We start from the raw sequence: 20,129 nt of genomic DNA on the forward strand, positions 1-20,129 counted from the left end.
TGATCGTTGTAGGGAGGTTCGCCTATTGATGGAGTGTGCATGTATTACTGTTCTATGATAATGATGGTTGGGGGGGCAATTAAATCGGGGGTAAAAGACTAACTGGGTTGGGATATAGGTTGGCGGGGCACCTCCAAGCAATTGATAGTCGTTAGGTTGTGATATTTGCTGGGGCTGGCGTGTATTCTTTGCGTGGCGCACAGGCTCTGCGCGTTACATGTTTAGTATTTTCCTTCATAGGCGCGGTGAAGGGTGTTGTGTATATGAAAGGCCATTTCAAGGCGTGCATAGGGGGCCCCATTGCTAGCTATTTATTATTGGTTCTGCTTCAGGTTCTGGGTTCTCGCACCTACCCAGGAGTTCCTGCAGTATTGTATCCCAGCATTACGTAGACCCAATACATCTTCCTTGCATAGTGCTACCCTCTCCGCTGTGGCCCACACCTGCAGGGAGCGCGCCCACTCTGGTGAGCTCCATCTTTTTGTGATCAGCCTCTGTGCAACAATCAGCCCTAGCGCCATAAGCCGGGAGGTGACTCAGCCTTTTGGCATATGTTGGAGATGCAGAATGCAGGTCTCCAAATTCAGGGGTATTGTTCAGTCTGTGCAGCGGCTTGTTGTGGACACTACTGACTCCCAATATTCTCCTAGTCTCGGGCAGCTCCATATCATGTGCAGTAGGTCTGCATCGGCAGCCTGGCATCATGGACAAGCAGCGTCCAACAGGTCTAGTCCTTCTTACCCAAGTAAAAGGTCAGCACAGCAGGGCAGCAGTTCCTTCAGAACAGCAGTCTAGCAGATTGGCAGTCCTTGTAGCAGCACAACAGTCATTCTTGCAGAGAATCCACTGAACGAGAAGAGTTGGTGTCCAGGGTCCTCTTTTTTTATACCCTGGTTCAGGAAGGTGGGAGAAGCTTCTAGACAGTGGCTTTGAAGTGCAAGGAATCTCCTGCCTCCGCTGCCCTGGCTCAAAGCTGGCTGCAGTAACAATGCAGGGTCGTTAGGCCCTTTGTGTGGAGGCAGAGCGCAGGCTGTTCAGTTGTAAGTGGGGCTGTGCTCAGCTCCACCTCCCTCAAGTTCATTACACACTACGACTGTCTGGGAGGAAGGAAAACATTCTGTCAGTTACAACCAGTCATGTGCCCCAAGACAGGCTACAGGAACAAAAGGGCTAAGGGTAGGACAAAACTAACTTTGTAAAGGTGCCATTTTTCAAAATTGTAATTTAAAATCAGACTTCACAATATGTTCGGATTTTAAATTCCATTTCCAGAGACACCAAACATGAAATGGTTACCTGGTCTCATTTGGAATTTACACATGTAGAACTTAAAAGTGCATGTGCAACCTTTTGCTTATACAGCACAGTTCCCTAAGGGCTACCTTAGAGGTGACTTATGCAATAAAAGGTGAGTTTAAGGCTTGGCAAAGGGGTCTAAATGCCAAGTCAACATTGCAGTTTAAAACTGCATTCAGGCAGCAATGGCAGGCCTGGTACATGTTTTATAGTGCTACTTAAGTAGGTGGCACAATAGGTGCTGCAGGCCCACTGGTAGCATTTAAATTGCATGCTCAGAGTATATGGTATACCACTCTACAAGGGACTTATAAGTAGATTAAATATGCCAATTAGGTATAAGCTAATTTCACCATGTTTTAGGGGAGCAAGCACAAGTTCCTTAGCACTGGTAAACAGTGGTAAAGTTCACAGAGTCTTAAAGTCAACAAAAATATGTTCAGAAAAAATGAAGGAGGTGAGGGGAAAAATGTGGGGGAAGGCCACCCTAATGCTGACAGGTCTAACACCAACATACCACCTAGGGGGTGGCTGTCTGGAACATAGAAAGCAAGGCAAGAAGAAGAAAAAAATAGGACATCACGAAAGGAAGCTCTAAGGGGAATTAAAGTTCTACCCAAGGCTCAGTAGCAGAATCTCAGCCATTATGCTTTGGAGCTGCTTCGCAGTGGAATCCTTTCAAATAGTTCACATGATGGTGATTGTTGGACCTGGCCCTCTCTGCAGGGTCACCCCAGATTTTTGCCTTCCTTTGCTGAATCAGTTTTTGTTGGCTTTTAGGACTCTATGCACTTTACCCTGGCTAACCGGCAGTAAAGTGCTTGTGCTCTCTCCTTAAAACATGGTGAAATTGGCCTATGCTTAATTGGAGCATATAATGTACTTATAAGTCCCTAGTAAATGGTACCATGTGTATCTAGGGCCTGTAACTAATGCGGCTAGAGGGCTTCAGCAGTTATCGAGACACCCACTTATGTAGCCCTTTAAAACATGTCCCATGCTTGCCTCTGCAGCCTGTAGTGCAGTTTTCAGCTGCTAATTTGACCTGACAAAATAAAACTTTAGCTAGGCCTAAATCTCTTTTTTTAAGAAACTCACCCCTAAGGTAGGCACTAATTATTCCTAAGGCAGTGCGCATGGTATTTAAAAAATAGGAAATGTCTTTATGTATTACATGTACCCACCTGTTGTAAGCCCTCTCTCTCACTCACAGACTAACAGTGGGTTGTCTCATTACAGTTAATAGGTGATAACTTCAGATTTTGAGCAGATATAGATATGCTGTTTACACTCAAATGAATTGTAAACTCAAATAAATTGTAATTTAAAATATTCTTTAATGATGAGGTTGGATTTTAAGTTAGAATTTTGAAGATGCCACATTTAGAAAGCTGGCATGTTCTTGTCCCAACCAAATGCGCCTCTCTGCCAGTGTCAGATTCCAGCTCCAGACCACAGGAGTCGACGATGGACCCAATGCCCCACCACCTGAACTGCCACCCGAAGGAAAACTCCTAGGTCACAGCTGAAGTAGGGGGGAAGGGGAAGAGGGAGAGGGAGAAATAGAGAGACAGCCTCCGAGTCGGAGAACCAGAGTCCTCACTTGCTTCCGGGCGATATGGTGGAGAACGTCTTCTAACTGCACCTGTGAGGGAACACTGATAAACTGCTGCAATCTTATAATGTTAGTTCAATATACTGCTGATTTCGATTTAACTATAATTACCCCATTGACCAAAGGCTTTGCTGCTCTCCAATTGGTGGTATTGAAGATGTCTGACGTTACCACACCTGCAAGGGCGACAAGAAAACATGAACAACCTACATCCCTAAATTACTGGTCTAAATCTGTTTCTGGGTTAGTGTTTACCTCACAATACTATGTAATTTTTCATCAAAAATCCTTGTATTTCACTTCAGTAGCAATTGTCTTTTCTACAATTCCTTAGCGTTCTTTCTGAGCTACCTGTGGGTAACTAGGAATGAGCATAGTCGCTAAATAAGTTCACAGCATAAAGTTCCAACAGGAAAAGAGATTCTCTGTACCTTGTCTTGTCACGTTAGGAGCACAGCTTACCACAGTCTGAATCCTGAAACGTTTTCTGACAGAGAACCGCTTGGTTACCTCAAGTAATAGTTAAAATGACACTAAGCGGTCGTTGCCCTTCAGTTTGTTTTCTTTTGTTTTCTCCACAGAAACACTCCCATATTGCGCAGGTGTTGTCGACCTCAGTTAAAACGTAACAGGAAACCAAATCAATAGACGCTACTTGCGTCTCCAAAACAAGCTCGAAAATTGCCTCAAAGTCTGTGCGCAGAGGAGACACTATCTCCGGTCACAGTCACAGTCAAAGTGCGCAGTTCCTTCGTGGAGCATGCGCATTGAGGGCACAGCGGGTCGCGCGAGCTGGAACACTAGACCGCGACCCTGAAAACAAACAATCCTTGCCAAGACAGTCATTTTCCAAGCAAGAGTTTTTAAAATCATTTTCACACAATGTTTTATTGCGAGTTTTGAACCCAATTGCTGTCTAATCCAACAAGGGGATTTCCTGACCTTCAACAAACGTGAATTCTTGGTTCTTTGTGCATTGGCCACTTGTACCATCGCTACGGTGGTCTTGACCGTACCTCCCTCTAAAGAGAGTTTCCTCATTTTTGGTTTTGAAGGGTAGTTTTTAATCAATCTACATACATTAAGAGCGATCGATTCATCATCTTAAAAACATTTAGTATTAAGTAGCTGGGTTCATGAGCTGTGGAACCATGACTAACAGCAAATATTTTGTTCCTCAATCATTAAGCAAGGGGAAATTTATAAAGATAAGAAGAAATTTAAGTTTGAGAAGTCCAACTTGGAAACAGTAGAACAAAGAGGAATATATACAAGTGGAAAGCATGAATACGCAAATGAGGAGATAGAGGAGCTACTGGTTAGGGGGCCATGAGTAAGTAGTGCTAGGCCAGATCCACTACAATATTAGTTTGGTGGCCATAAATAAGTAGTGTGGGGCCAGATCCACTGTAAGCCCCGTTATTCCCCATCAGAAGAGAACACTGGAGGAGTAGACTGATGTGAGGTGTTAGAGGAATACTCTGATACATGTTCTTTGAATTGTATTAGCATGTCCCAGGCTGCTGCTATGGGACGTTCTTATTCTTCTGGCTTCCTCCCAGTGCAGCGCAGAACTTTGTTTCACTCCAATGGGTCAAAGCTCGAAATCACTGAAGAAAGGGGGGAGGCTGTTGTGCACGCCAACGCATGGTTAGTATGTGCTTGGCTAAAAGAAGGGCTAAATTTGCAAAGCGCCCCCACACCTTAATGCTTTTCTTCTTTGGAAAAAAATGCCCAGCGCTGTATCTTCCCATGAGTTGAGTGTGGTTAGTTGTGTAACTGTAGCTAATTAGGTGTGCACTGAATGCCAGAAACTGGCAATATCTGGGCACACCCAAAGCATGTGCCTAAGGTCAGTTGACAATGCTCGGCATCGAGGGCAGGCACAATCAGCCAATGAGAACGTACAGTTTATTCGAGAAGGTGTGAGTTAAGTCCTATGAAGAATCCTATATTGAATGTTCTTGAATTGCACTTTTCTGGAGATAGCATGAGGAGATTCAGTGCCAGCGTCCATTAAATGTCATGCAGGGGGTCTGCTAAATCCTGCTCCCATTCCTGATGGAGTTGGCCCAGAGAGATCCTGTTGTGATCCCTAATTGCTCTGTAAATTCAAGTGATTAGGTGTAAACCTGTTTCAAAGGAATATAGCGTATGCATCACTGCATGTGTTGGTGGCTCTGTGTTCATCACACCCCACAGTGTCCTGAGGACTCCTAATACCTACTCATGTAATTGAAATTGGGTTGGGGTAATGCTATATTCCTGACATCTCTGACTGAATGTAGGCAAATTGTCATTCTGAAACAAATCCCCCACAACATCAATGGAATGCTTCACTTCCTCTATAGTGATCAAGTCATCTAGTTCCTCACATTTGATGGCAGTAAAGGCAGGTAAGGCCAAGGGATCAAGAAATTGCTGAATGACGTCCAGGGGAGGCACAGACAATTACTGATATAGTGCAGATAACATTTTTGATATATCAATTTGGGTTTGTAGGGCTGGCCCACCATCCTGTGCAATCTCCATAAACGGCGGAGACTACCGCTTGATGAGCGAGCCATGTAAGCAGGCACCCAGGCCGGTCACTCGTTGCATGAACTCGAGCGGTATATTCTGCATAATAACAACATCGGAGGAGTTCTAGCAGTGAAGCATAACACACTTTTGCATCACTTAGGGTGAGACAGGTTATCGCATCTGAAGGGTGATGATTGTCCAGGGTTTTTACTTCCCCCTTCAGAAGTGCTCAAGTCCCAGGCAAGCTCTATATGAACCCCAGATATATTTTGCATGCAAAAGTCCTTGGTTACTACCTTAAAAGAATCCCATTCTATAGCACGACTTGTAGCAGTGACATGATTATCCGCAAAGTAGCGGGTAATATGTGTGCACTGCCCTACACAAAAGGCCGCATCAGCTAATGCGTCCTTTGAATTATGCCAGGTAGGGACTGGGGAATGCAGCATACCCCATCTAATATTTTTGATGTGGGCAGAGTTATCAGACATCACCCACCCCAGGTAGTTAGAGTATGCAATCGAGGGATAGAATCTGGGGAGCAAAGAAAACTGTGTCGTTGAACATATAGATCATGGTGGGAGGAGAAGCGAGAGTATAGACACAGATGCGGATTACAAGCTCTCTACGCATCAAGGAGGGAACATTGCTGAGTCCACTGAACAAATTGCTGTGAATGCGGACAAGCCAGGGCAATGGGAGCGGTGGGTGGTATCGATCAAGAGAAAGATTTAGAATGCTGGTATAGTCCCCTCCCAGCAACCAAGGAATGCCCACCCATTGGACAAGGATCTCGGATAGGGTAGTCCAAAAGGCTACCTGCTCTGTATTTGGGGCGTTGGGGTGTAAATACATCCATAGAGGACGTGTTCACCATCTAATCTGCCCTCCACAAATATAAATCTTCCTTCCTTATCAACTATCATTCGAAGGGACTAAAAAGGTGTCCCTGGACGGATCCAAAACAAGGCTCCTCGTGCCTAAGAAAAATATCCTGTACCATCAGTTTGCCCTCTCCAGCGTTTGCTGAGCCGCTGAAGTTCACTGTCAATTATATGAGTCTCTTGCAGGAAGCAGATATGCGCCTTTGTCATTTGATGGATGCATACACAGAGTATCGATGGTATCTGAATATATCCCCATACATTTAGGACTCGGAATTTGATATTACTGTGACTGTCCATGTTGTCCTGTAAATTACGTGTGGGGTATACAGCCCTCTACCCCAAGCCCCTCTCGCTCGTTTGGGAAGGAAGTTCTGCCGCACTTGTATCTTGTGGGGATTAACAACGGGGTATAACCAATAACCTTTAAACCAAAACCAGAGTCTGCAACCAATGGCTGCCCACCCAAACAAGTGGCCTAAAGACTGACTCTTGAACTAGGGGGAAGTGACAATGCACTGTGTAGTGACCATTGTCAAATAGGAGGGGTAATGGCAAGCAGAACGCAAACTATATCACGCTACATGTATATAAGCGGTTGAGCATTGTGCACAACAATTAAAATGTCAAAGTAAATCCACTGTCTATGGTGTGATAACTGGTCTGATCAGAAGCCCCCCACGACGCAAGTTTGTCGAAGCCGCATCAGCTTCGTCACTTTGAACTGGAGTCTCTCCGACATGAAAGTAAGGGCAGACGTAAATCGTAGGCAGCCTCTATAGCGGATTTTTGGATCTTCCATACCTCATTTGGAGAGGGAACTCTGGGGGCCCACCACTGCTCAAGCCTCGTCGACCCCTTCGCCACCCAGTTCGTGGTGTTCGAGTAGCAACCGCCATGGGGCAATAGCTTCAAAGTAAGCTTCAACCCAGTCCCAGGCTGATTCCGGATCCATGAAAAAAATTAGATCGCTGTTCATACACAATCTATAGTTTTGCTGGGAACATCAAAGCATATTGGATATTCAGGTATCAAAGGTGTCGCTTCAATGAGAGGAAAGCAGTGTGTTGCTGCTGGGTCAGCAATGTATAGTCGGGGAAAAATAGATTCTTGGCTATTCTCGTATTTGAGGGGAGCACAATGTCTTGCAGCCTGTAGAATTGCATCCCAGTCTTTATAGTGAAGCAGCTTTGCGACTACTGGGCGGGGAGGTGCTCTCGGTTGGGGCCTATGAACCAGCACGCAGTGCGCCCTTTCCATGAAAAGTGAGGGGAGTGAGTTTGCGTTGGAGTGAAGAATTCACCCATTCCTCCAGAAATTCAATCATAGATCAGGAACCCTCCAGCATGCCTACTACACAGTTGTTATTTCTTCAGCCTCTTCCTTCAGCATCGCTTGGTACTCCAATTGCCGCATTCTGTCCTGCAAATCACAAGAGGTCTTTTCCTGGTGTGTTAGCTACAGTACCGCATCTGAGACACTGCGTTAAGTTTCTGTGACTCTGGTGTTTAGTTCCAAAGAAGTCCAAATTTCATCCGGATTTCCTCGATTTGTGACTACACTGAAGAGCATGAAGTCTCCATGGCTTGTAATAGTGTGTCTAACTTTTTAGAGTCTTGTGTTAACTGGCTTGGCAGGGGCACTTGGTCACGACAGCCTGGTGAATGTGGCATAGGAGAAGGTGGGCAAAAATGGCTTCACTGTGTTTTAATTCTGCCAATAGTGACATTTAATTCCAACTGGAAGTCATATTAAATATTTCTTGCCTGTTCAGGTGGTTAGGCAGAGCTTCACGAGAGTATGGCTAGTGTTTCAGAGCAGGCCGGTGTTTCACTTGGTATACCTTTATTTCTCTATATATTTTAGGCAGGCTAGGAGAGCCCATTTCTCATCTTGGCTTTTCAGATAGGCAGGCAGGATTTCACCAGAGGTAAACTATGCCCAGGCTTTACCGTATCTTCACATTTTAGGGAGGCACCTTTATTTAATTATTTCTTGATACTTTAAACTTTAGGCAGTTATGGCTCCACTTTTGAGGTAGGCAGGGTTTCAGTGCCGGTCTTGCATTTACTTCTGAGGAAATTGTCGAACTTTGAGACAAGCAGCAGGACTACATTGCTGGTTCAGTGTTTTATTTGTTTAAAAAGGCACAACTTATGAGGGAGGCGGGCAGGCAGGCAAAAAATGGCTCAACTTATGAGGCAGGTAGGCAGGGCTTTGGTGTTGGTCTAGTGTTTCCCAAATCTTCGCCCTCCGATCGATGACAAAGCAGATGGGTTCCGCTAGCCCGCCCATCAACTTCCCGATCCGGCATCTGCAGGTAGTTGCAAGCATATACCATCCTTGCCCCCCCAGCCACAAAATGGCAGCAGCAAGGTCAGATCAACCCATGGAATGGCAGCAGCAAGGTCAGATCAACCCATGGAATGGCAGCAGCCAGGTCAGATCAGCCCACAGCAGCACTGTAAGATTCACTGGAGAGCCGCGCTGAGCCCAATGTCAGTATTTGGGCGCTCTCCGTAACTGCAATTTGACCTCTTCATGCCGAGAATTAACAGCCAGCGAAGACCGCCAATGCGAAGTTCCAGCAGGATCTGCTGGTCGCACCCATAGTGAGCGTCCACAATTCTCAACCTGCTTTTTGCACCAAAAGCCTACTCCTTGCTGCCTCATCCAACACAAAAGGAACTCCTCGTGCTGGACTTGAGAAGGCGACTCTTAGGCAGGACTAACTCGGTCCCTGTATCCGACCGGCACTCCATTGCGGTCACCTGAACTTGTGAATTTCCTCAAGTCTAGTGCAACCAGAAGACCTCGAGTGGCGCTTTCTGCTTCTTGGCCCTATCTTCACAAAAAACTTTAAAAATCAATATCCCCGGTTCTATTGATTGGATTTTTGTCATTAGGTATCATAGAATTTGCTCTAGTTTTGTAAATTGGTTTCGGATTTTTCTTGTATAGTGTTTGCACTTTATTACTGTTTGTGTGCTGAATAAATACTTTACACATTGGGTCTAAGTTAAGCCTGATTACTTTTGTGCCAAGCTACCAGAGGGTTAAGCACAGGTTAATTTAGTGATTTTTGTGTTTCACCCAACAAGGATTGTGGTTGTTGTCCGAGTGGGGCGTCCACCCTCTCAACTAATAACCCAATTTCTTAAAGTGATGTTATTTAAAAAAAATAGTTTAAGAAGTAAAAGAATTTGGGTTGACAAATAATCCCTCACCTTACTGTGTACGGGATCTAAAACTTAAGGAAGCATGAGAGTGCTCTGCGAAAGGATGGTATTTCCAAAAATCAGAGTTGGTGAGGCTAGAATATGGCAGTGAGACTGGTCTTTAAATTCAGGATCTAATAAACGATGGAAAACTGTGACAAGACAAAAAGAAACTTCCCAAACCACTCCTCGAGCTAAGCAGAACCCTAGCGTTCGAATTTGCGTCTCTAATTGGCGGACGTATTTACTCTATCCACGTAGGGACCACCATCCTAGTCAAGGTGAGCTAGGTACACACTAAAAGATAACCTGTGCTCACCCTCTGGTAGCGTGGCACAGAGCAGTCAGGCTTATCTAAAGAGGCAATATGGAAAGTATTTGTGCAACACAGGTGCGCACACGCACACACACACACACACACACACACACACACACACACAAACACAATGAAAACACCACAAAAGTACTCCACACAGGGTTAGAAAATAGATTATATATATATATAGTAAAAAAGGAGCAAAATTTAAAAAAATCCCAAAAGAACTGGAGTTATTAATTTTTAAAGAATAACTCAAATAGTAGTGCTTAGAAGTCAACAGCACTAAGAGGTCACGTTAGGTCACACTGGACTGGGACAGCTCCAAAATGTCACGCCAACCGCAATGGAGGGCAGGCCAGTGATGAGACTCACACAGGTCCTGCTGAAAAAGTACTTTGGATGGAGCAAAGCGTTGATGCCGAAGTCTCGATGCGTCGGTTCCAATCCGCAAAGTCGCTGAAGGACATCTTTACGATGCAGGCACGGTGATATCATTGAGCTTTGCTGTCCGTTGTCATCAAGCCACGCAGTCCTTTGAAGGGATGTCATCAATCTGCTCCTGCGTCAGCGTCAAAGGGCAATCCATCGGTTCCAATTGGGGCAAAGTTGTAACTACATCGATTTTGATGGTTCTGGACAGCAGAAATCACCTTTCAAGGGTCCATGACTGGATTGGCACCACTTGGCAGGGTAGGACTCACAGATGACAGACTCCAGGTGCTGTTGCAGAGTTGAAGGAAGTCTTTGATGGCCCTGAGACTTCTGAACAGGGTTCAAGCCAGCAAGCCCTTGGAGTCACTCTGGGTTCAAGTGAGATGGGTCCAGTCCAGCAGGTGGCAGGGCAGCTCAGCAAAGCAGAACGTAATTCCATCACAGCAGCAGTACAACAGAGTGGCAATCCTTGTTGCACAGCAGTCCTTACTCCTGGCAGAGTTCTTCACAGATCCAGTAGTGAACTGTCTGGCTAGGATCAAAGCTCCAGTACTTATACCCAGTTGTGCCTTTGAAGTGGGGGTGACTTCAAAGTAAGCCCTCCTTTCATCCCAATTCCTGTCTGGAATGCTATCTGTAGGGTGTAGTCAGCCCTTTGTGTGGGACACAAAACACACTTTTTAGGTGTAAGTGTCAGATCCCCTCCATCTTCCTGCCCAGGAAGATCTATCAGAATGTAGATGAATGCAGATGAGTTCTCGGTCACACCCTCCATTTCCATGTTTGTGGCCGTCTAGAAGGAATGTACAAACTGTAGCTGTTACCCACCTCAAACGTGTATTGGAGACAGGCTGCAAGGCACACAGAGCAGTAAGCGCAGAGAAATGTCCACTTTTTTAAAAGTGGCATTTCTAAAACAGCAATGTTAAATCCAACTTTACCAGTAAAAAGGATTTACCATTACCTTTCCAAAGATATGAAACATGATGCAACAACTCCTTACTAATCAGGAAATATAGCTTAAAAGTGTATGAAGGAAATCCCAATGCTAGCCTATAAAAGGAGCAGGCTTCACAGTAGTGACAGATAAATTTAGCTGTTTGTCACTACCAGGACATGTAAAACGTACAAGTACATTTCCTACCTTTTACTTGCACTGCACCCTGCCCTTAGGGCTACCTAGGGCCTCCCTTAAGGGTGATACATGTGTAATAAAAGGGTAATTTTAGTCTTGGCAAGTGATTTTAAATGTCAAGTCGAATTGGCAGTAAACTGAACATACAGGCCTTGCAATGGCAGGGCTGAGACAGGTTTGAAGAACTACTTGTGTGGGTGACACTACCAGCGCTGCATGCCCACTAGTAGCATTTAGTTTACAGGCCCTGGGAATATGGTATATCACTTTATAAGGGACTTATAAGGAAACTAAATATGCCAATCTTGTATACACCAATGTCACCATGTTTAGGGGAGAAGCACATGCACTTTAGCACAGGTCAGCAGTGGTAAAGTGCTCAGAGTCCTATGGTCTACAAAAAGATACAGCGAAAACAGGAGGTAAGAAGGCAAAAACGTTTGGGGCAAGTCCACCCTACGGATGACAGGCCTAACACCTAGGCTTTCTTTTCTAAGTCTTCTCCTCTTACATGTATAGCCCCAGCCCCTTCTGAGCTAGGAGGCAAACTTTGATCGAACAGTTTTTCTTTGTTGAGGAAAATCCTATGTATTTGCTATAGCATGCTTCACTATCAGAGGATGACCTGCTGGACTAAGGGGCCTTGCTGTTCACCTACACATTAATCAAGACCATCTATCCAAACCAAGGCAGTAACTAAAAACACTTGCTTTCAATTTGGACAACTGAAAAGAAAACGGTTACAAAGGTGTGGAGCAAGGTGCTACAATAATGTGTCTCATCACAACAGTAAACTTATAGTACACACCCCTTTTCCAGACACCATAAACACTAGGTGAACATGCTGCAGAAGGTACAAAACAACCTGTTTTGAAGTAACTGTTCAGATTAGATCTTCCCAACACTCAACTCTTTGAAGAGGGCCCCAAACACTTCCACATCACAATCTAAAGGGGGAACTACTGATGATTGTTACCTGTACATAAAGTTAGAACAAGGAGAGTAATGTATCAAATTAAGCAAACGGTAATGCAGTAAATAAAGTAGGCAGGGGTATGGCCAGGCGCAGACCCAGGAAGTCATGTCTCATGAGCTCCACTGCGGCATGTAACGGTGGTGCTGAGGTGTAGACGTTGAGCCCGGATGGTGATGGCTGTCCTTTAGCCACTGGACTCTTCTGTGAGTCCTCCACACAAAGTCGTTTGGCCCTTTTGTGAACAGCAGAGAGCTCCAGGGTTCCCACAGTGCAGCGGCCAAGATGGCGGCCTCAAAACTTACCAAGCACCATGAGACCCATGAGAGGGGGATGGGCCCTCTAACACATTGAATATCACCCCTGAAATAGAAGAGATCAACCACAGTGAGTTCCCACCCAGCGGAGCTGCCATTAGTGACGGTGTTACAGCCTGATAAATCACGCGGCGACCGACAAAATAAAATGGCTCCTCCCAATCCCTCCCTCCCCACAATTCACCAGCACCTGGCCCAAAGGTTTCAGCAAATGCACGGGCTGATCCACCTTAGGACTCAGAACATCACTTAAGGACAGCTCTAGAGGATTCCCAGAATGAACCGCCCGCCGGGGGTGCCACTAGAGATGCTTAGAATACAGTCACTATAAACAGCTCTTGCAAGGAACAGAGATGATTAAAGCGAATGAAGCACAGATTAGACCATATGGCTACCACTGAAGATGCGCAAGATGAATCAATATCCCATTCTAATCCTTTGGAAATGGCAATTCAAATTCTGCGCCATTCTAATGGAGCGCACCCACACTTATTGGAGCTCTCTTCTTGTAAAGCTATGAAGGGCCCTCATCTTGAACTGCCCTGTGGCTGGACTGCCTGTGGCTTCATATCCGAAACCACCATCATAACTCTCTTTAGGTACTCTACAATATATCGACATGTGCTTGCCATTAACCACCTGGAGCTAGCCCCCACTCTGTTCTTGGACCAGACTGCACCTCAGATCTGGAAAATTGTATTGTGAGATGATTTGTACTTTCGCGGTTTTCCCTGTTTTGGGTTGTTGCACTGTTAGGCTTTGTTAACATTTACACTAGCTTACCAAGTACACTCCTGTCACTTAGCCACGACTTAGTAGAGCACAACATCTCACTCACTCTCCAGACTCAGCAACTCAGTTTTTTCACACACTAAAAAAGAAAGAGGGGCATTTCATACTTTAACTTCATGCTTTATTCAGTATCACTCAGAATTCCTATCACTCTACTATGACAGACATCACAATTGTAACACTAAACATCCAAGGCCTCAATTCCCCAATCAAGCGGAGGGCACTTCTGCAGTGGCATCACTACAAAGCTGTGGACATAGCTCTCCTATGTGAGACATCAGGGGAAGACTAGGTAATCTATCCATGACACCATACTCTACGTATGCGCCAAACAATGATAAAGAAACGCTCTATGCCCACCTCTACTCAGCAGTGGCACGTTTTACCAAAGGTAATTATGGACCGAGATTTCAATACAATCCTCCATTCCACAGAAAATAGGTATCTCCCTCACCCCACAAGCCCCAGGGCCCCTCCATCTCTACTCAAGGGCATGATAGATCTCAATATAGAGAATATATGGAAAACAACAACAGGGAGCGAGGAAATACTCAAATGTACACAGGTCTTACATGTGTATCAACTTATTTTTGCCTTCCACTACTTTACAACTACAAATTATCCACACTGACAATGACCTGAAAATCTAATCTGACCATGCTTCAGTTTTGCTACACTTAGACATCAATGAACCATATAATCAGACATGCAGGCCCTGGCTTATTAGTGAGGTGGCACTGAGGGGCATAGTGGTCAGGGAACGCATAAGAATAACCCTTGACCAGAACTTTTTGGAAAACGATAATAGGGAGGTCAGCCAAAGCGCAAGATGGGACGCTGCTAAAACAGTTATTAGAGGGGTGCTCATATCCCACACAACTACTTTTAAGCTGTTGGGAAAGCAAAAGAGGAAGAAATTTCAGGATGATCTGCGCAAGTTAGAATCCCTACACAGTGTAACCCATCCTTCTGCACGCAGCAAGACCTGGGCAAAGTGACAGGTAAACTTGAGCAATCATTAATGAAGGATACGGCCAAAAATTACGATATATCCGACAACAGCATTATGAAAACGTTGGAAAAAGCAGACCGGTGACTGGCATATAAACTCCACCCGACTTGCTTGAGAAAAAACAAACAAAATTAAGGATGCATGGCTCACACATCCACTGCGGATATTTTGAATTGTTTCACCACTCACTACAAGTCCCTTTTGACAGGCGAGTTCCTTTCCACAGAACAAGATGACACTTATCTCAACACTTACAAGCCGAACATAATAGGGATGACCACCTCCTTTTAGAGGATGAAATTACAGCTGAAGAAGTCAGAGCGGCTATACCTAGACTTCCAGGCCGAAAGGTATCGGGTCCAGATTGCTTGACAGCCTCACTCTACAAAGCTTTCATTACCATTTTAGCAAAACCACTAACCCAGATTTTAAATGAGATTCTAACTAGAAGTATCGTCACAGACAATGCATGAATCTTAAATCGCGCTCCTACTAAAACCAGGAAAGGACTGAACCCAATGCTAATCAAATGGCCCTGTTGCCCTCTGTAATACTGATGTGAAGATTTTCGCATAGATATTGTTGCCATGCCTCCATAGGATATGCCCTTGCCTTATCTCTCCACAGCAAACTGATGTTGTACAAGACCACCATTCTGGTAATACTAACAGATTAGCGGTTTTCACTCCTGGAGATAGCGGAACAAGCCCACACACAGATGATTCACCATCCATTAGATACAGAGAAAGCTTTTGATTGCGTTGATTGGCCTTACATAACAAAAATTCCCCCAGGCCCTTGAATGAACTGATTTTAGCAAACTATTCACACCGGGTGACGAGGATCAAGGTTAATGTAAAGTGCTCCTCATAGCTACCCCAAATCTTTCCTCCTAACCCTGAAACATGAATTAGCTAGCTTCACAAACACTGCTCGCTTCACCATATGTTATTCCAAATCCTGTAGCATTGTCGTCTCAGCTAATCCCAATACGCCACAAACAGCCCTCAAGATGCTGAATCTTTTGAAAAAACTCATCATAAAAGAATCTTGTAAATAATTCACAAACTTATAATCAACTCAGCTGTCTAATAACCGTCATCTCATAAAATATGGTATCTTTTTGCTATATACAAATGTATATCTAATATGGCGCACTGTAGAGAAATGTCCTAAAAAAAAGTTGAAAAGTTTATTTTAAAAGGGAAGCTCTCATAAAATGTATGCATCTCACAATCATCTATCAAGTAAAAAGCACTGCCATACCGTCTGAGACCTATTGGACACCTTCAGCATTCTATCAATGTACTCCTTGGCCTTATCATTTCGACCCATGAGCCATAGAAACATTCCCGCAAAATACAGCGCTTTTTCTCCAGCAGTCTTTCGACTTCCTTTAAGGTTGCTTTCAAGTTCCAAAATAGCATCTCGATCTAAAAAAGAAAAGAAAAGGTTAATAAAGAGGCTCTGAAATGAACCCTATAACATCTAGACATACATATATTTAATTGTTTGAAGTCAAAATTAAGAAGCAGTGGTTCTCCTTTTAAAACTAGGGTCACAACAAAGTCAAGAGTAGGCCTGGGAGGGATTTCAATTGCCCCGCACCAATCAGAGTAATTTTGGTAATTCCGTGTTACTCTTTGACATGGAATTACCGATAATAACCGGATTACACTCGCTCGTGTAATTAAGAGAAATTTAAGGGGAAAAAATACTACTGCAAGAGCAGATTTAGGGAGTGCGAGCAGCTGCTCGCACTCTGGATTTCTATTCTGTTGCATTTAGGGCAAATTTCTTAGCGCAAAATGCATACTCACGTCTATTTTGAATACAAGGCTGCATTTGCAATTTTAATCTAATGCTAAATGCAGGGAGTAAGTTGAAGGAAATTCTACCCCAAGTGCAAATTTAGCGACTGCAAGGGGCAGCTTGCGCGAGCCTCTGCGTGTCTGAGCTCTCTCTGTTCTGTTGCATTTAGCGCTATTTCCTAGTGCAAAATTGATCCTCGTGTCCATTTGAGATGTGAGGGGGACTTTTGTGCTAAGAACACCGCAGTAAATGCCGAATTACACTTCTCTCGAAATTCCACATAATCTTGAGCAATTTTTAGGTAATTTGGCATGATTACGCTAAATGAAATTAAGCAAGTTAGGCCTACCCCTAGTCCACGGTGGTTTGTCCAGGGTTGCTTAATTACAAACGTGCTTTATTCTGGTATGCTGATTTGCAATATTCATACAGGCATTCACTAGTACTCCTTATCTTAGCGTTATATGTCAGACTTTCTACTAAGTCCCTAGTACCGTGCACTGTGCGTGCCCAGGACCTGCAAGTCAAATGCTGCTAGTGGGATTGCAGCACTGATTGTGCGTCCTACCCAAGCAGCCTTGCAAAAGGTTCTCAAACCTACCATTGCAGTGTCTGTGTGCAGTTTAGTACTGCCATGTTGACCTGGCAAGTGCACCCACTTGTCAGGACCTAAGCTTCCATTTTCTTACATGTAAGACACGCCTAAGGCAGGCCCACGGTAGCCCCATGGGCAGGGTGCAGTGTATGTGAAAGGTAAGACATGTACTGAGGTGTGTGACATGTCCTGATAGTGAAATACAGTGCATTTCGTTTTTCACTATTGAAAGGCTATCTGTCCCGTAGGATAGAATAGGAGTTTATTTATAACATCTTATAAATATAACTTCCCATTGGGATAAGATAGAAAGGTGGTGTTTAGTATGCCTGAACTCAGAATATATAAATGCATCTTTTAGGAAAGACTACTTTTATATTGTGTTTGAAAATACCACTTTTAGAAAGTGGGTATTTTCTTGCTTAGCCATCTGGTGTGCCTCTGCTGGTTTGTGGATGGACTGTCTGGCTTCTAAGTGACAGGGGCTGGGGATGTGCATTCTCTCAGATAGCCTCGGGGGGTGTTGATGTGTGTCCTGCCTTTCCTGAATGAGTCAGGGCTGGGCTGAATAGACCTGGGCTGCATTTAGAGTAGGAGGGGGGGGAGATTTTTCACACCTGAATGGGCCTGGTCTGCCTTGGACAATGCGGTCTCCACCTCCTGCCAGGAAGCTGCACCGGAGAGGACAGAACTGGTTTTGGCTGGGCAAAGAGCTTCTCTGCCACCAGAGAACAAAGGAATTTGTGCTATAAAGAGTGGGGCCCAGACCCCTGAACTTTAGATGACTTCGGAAATTCAAGAGAAACCTCTGCCAAGGAGAAGAGCTGGGAAAACTGAAGGAGAAGTACTGACCCTTTGCTGTGTGTTGTCTGGGGTTGGCCTGCAGTGGCTGTTTCTGCCAAGGAAAGGACAAGTACTTTGCTATGTGCTGCGTCACCTGCTTGAGGAAGATATCCAAGGGCTTGAAGTAGAGCTTGCCTCCTGTTTTGAAGTCTCAGGGATACAAAGACTTCACCCACAGATCTCCTGAACTTCGTTGCTGGGAGTTCTGACCTGCCAAGAGGTGCCTGTTGCTGTTCTTGGCCTCTGGAGGTTGTTCCTGCAGTTGGGAGCTGGAAAAGTAACGCAACGACATGAAGCACAATGCATCCGCACCGGTTTCTGATGCATCGCCGAAAGGACCGATGCAGCGCATGCCCGCGGCTGTAGAAATCGCTGCACACCGTATCTAGTGCTCCGATCTACGAAGTCCAAGATCCGCACACAGATTCCCAAGCAGTCCCTGCTGTGCGGCTGCAAGAATCAACGCATCGTGGGACCGCGGCTGGAGAAATCAACGCAGCGCCATTGCCGCCGCATCGAGAACCACTGCATCCTCGATCCTCATGCATCGCAGCAGGGCGCCAAGTCTACATCAACGCTGGGGCTGTAGTAAGAAACCGACATCACCTTCCCAAGTAGTAAGAAACCGACGCATCACCTCCCCTGCGTGGCAGTAAGGAACAGACGCATCACCTCCCCTACGTGGCAATAAGGAACCAATGCATCACCTTCCCTGCGGCTGTTTTTATTTATGATTTTGACGCATCCAAGGTACTTTGTGTTGAACATGTTGTATCTATAGTTTGCTATGGACAGGACTGTTTCTACCTTTTGAAAATCATTTCTGTTACTGTATTGTGGATTTTTGTTGTTTTGGTCTTGTTTGGTTTAGATAAAGATTACTTATTTTCCTAAACTGGTGTGGTGTCCATATGTAGTATTTTCACTGTATTACTGTATGCATGCACAAATGCTTTACACACTGCCTCTGAGATAAGCCTGCCTGCTCAGCCAAGCTACCAAAGGGGTGAGCAGGGGTTATTTTAGAAGTGTATCCCCCTTAGCCTGACTAGGAAGAAGGGTCCCTACTTGGACAAAGTTGCGAACCATTGCCAACTTGAGACCCCCATTTCTAACAAGAACGCTACTCCGGAATCCAAAAGGATTAGTGGTGGATTAGTATAGAGAAATATAGGCTCCTAATTTGAGCAGCGGACATGCGAGTCTGTTTGATCAAATAGGATAAAGGAGAAATAGAGGTTTTGTTGGCCTTAAGACTCTGCACACGTTACCACTGCTAACCAGTGCTTAACTGCTTGTGCTCTCTCACTTAAACATGGTGAAATTGGCTTACACCCAAATGGCACATTTAATTTAGTTGTAAGTTCCTAGTACAGTGGTACTACATCTACCTAGGGTCTGTAAATTAAATGCTACTAGTGGGCCTGCAGCAATTATTGCGTCACCCACATAATTAGCCTTGTAAACATGTCTCACTCCGCCATTACAGCATGTGTATACAGTTTTAAACTACCATTTCGTCCAGGAAAAACAAACCTTTTGCCTTGACTAAACCTTCCTTTTTTAATACATATAAGTCACCCCTATCGTAGGCCCTAAATAGCCAATATGGCAGGCTGCAGTGTATTTAGAAAGTTGGACACATACTTTTAATGTTTACATGTCCTATTATTGAACAATTCTTAAATTAGTTTTTCACTACTGCAAAGCCTATCTCTCCCATCGGATAACATTGGGTTGCCTTAAAACATTTAACAAGTAATAACTTTCAATTGAAAGCAAGTTGGAATGTTGAGTTTAGTTTATTTAAGCAATTTGCAGAACGCGCAAATACCCTTGGGTGTCCTGGCGCTGAGACACTTTAATGGTAAAGTCAGATTTTAAGTCACAATTCTGAAAATGCCACTTTTAGAAAGTTAAAATAAAAGATGGACGGAATGCTGAACAAATCAAACATTCACCCCCCCCCCCCAGTCACAGATCTGGGTTAAGTCCATCGTTTTTTTTGCATGCCACGCTGTTTCAGTTTAGACCCAGCCATATGCAAATCAGTCACGACTCTATTCCCCATGCAAACAGTCCAGCGCAAACTGCCAAGCCAGGTCCTACCTGGACCAGAAACAAGCATTCTGGGACCAGTTTCAGGGAATCACCCCGCATCAGCCAGGCTAGCTTGAATCTGTAGAGAGCACAGGACCCACGTCTGGGCATACCCTGCCCACTTAGGGCGACAAATGCAAAAAGAACAGATGATGGACGTAATGCTGAACAAATCAAACATTCACCCCCCAGTCACAGATCTGGGTTAAATTCATTGCTTTTTTTTGCACGCCACGCCATTCCAGTTTAGACCCAGCCATATG

At 44.7% G+C, this 20,129-nt stretch overlaps 1 protein-coding gene across 2 annotated transcripts in view; it reads right to left on the reverse strand.

The window, feature by feature from the left end:
* The window catches only part of LOC146789708 (tetratricopeptide repeat protein 21B-like), a 576,531-nt gene that overhangs the window by 413,621 nt on the left and 142,781 nt on the right, over nucleotides 1–20,129 (reverse strand). For both annotated transcript variants that reach the window (XM_085632041.1, XM_085632042.1), the window contains exon 4: nucleotides 15,783–15,949. In XM_085632041.1, the coding sequence (XP_085488167.1) occupies nucleotides 15,783–15,949 (167 nt within the window). The remainder of the gene's footprint in view (nucleotides 1–15,782; nucleotides 15,950–20,129) is intronic.

The sequence above is a fragment of the Triturus cristatus genome, chromosome 10 (genome assembly GCF_964204655.1).
Source record: "Triturus cristatus chromosome 10, aTriCri1.1, whole genome shotgun sequence".
Lineage (NCBI taxonomy): Eukaryota > Metazoa > Chordata > Amphibia > Caudata > Salamandridae > Triturus > Triturus cristatus.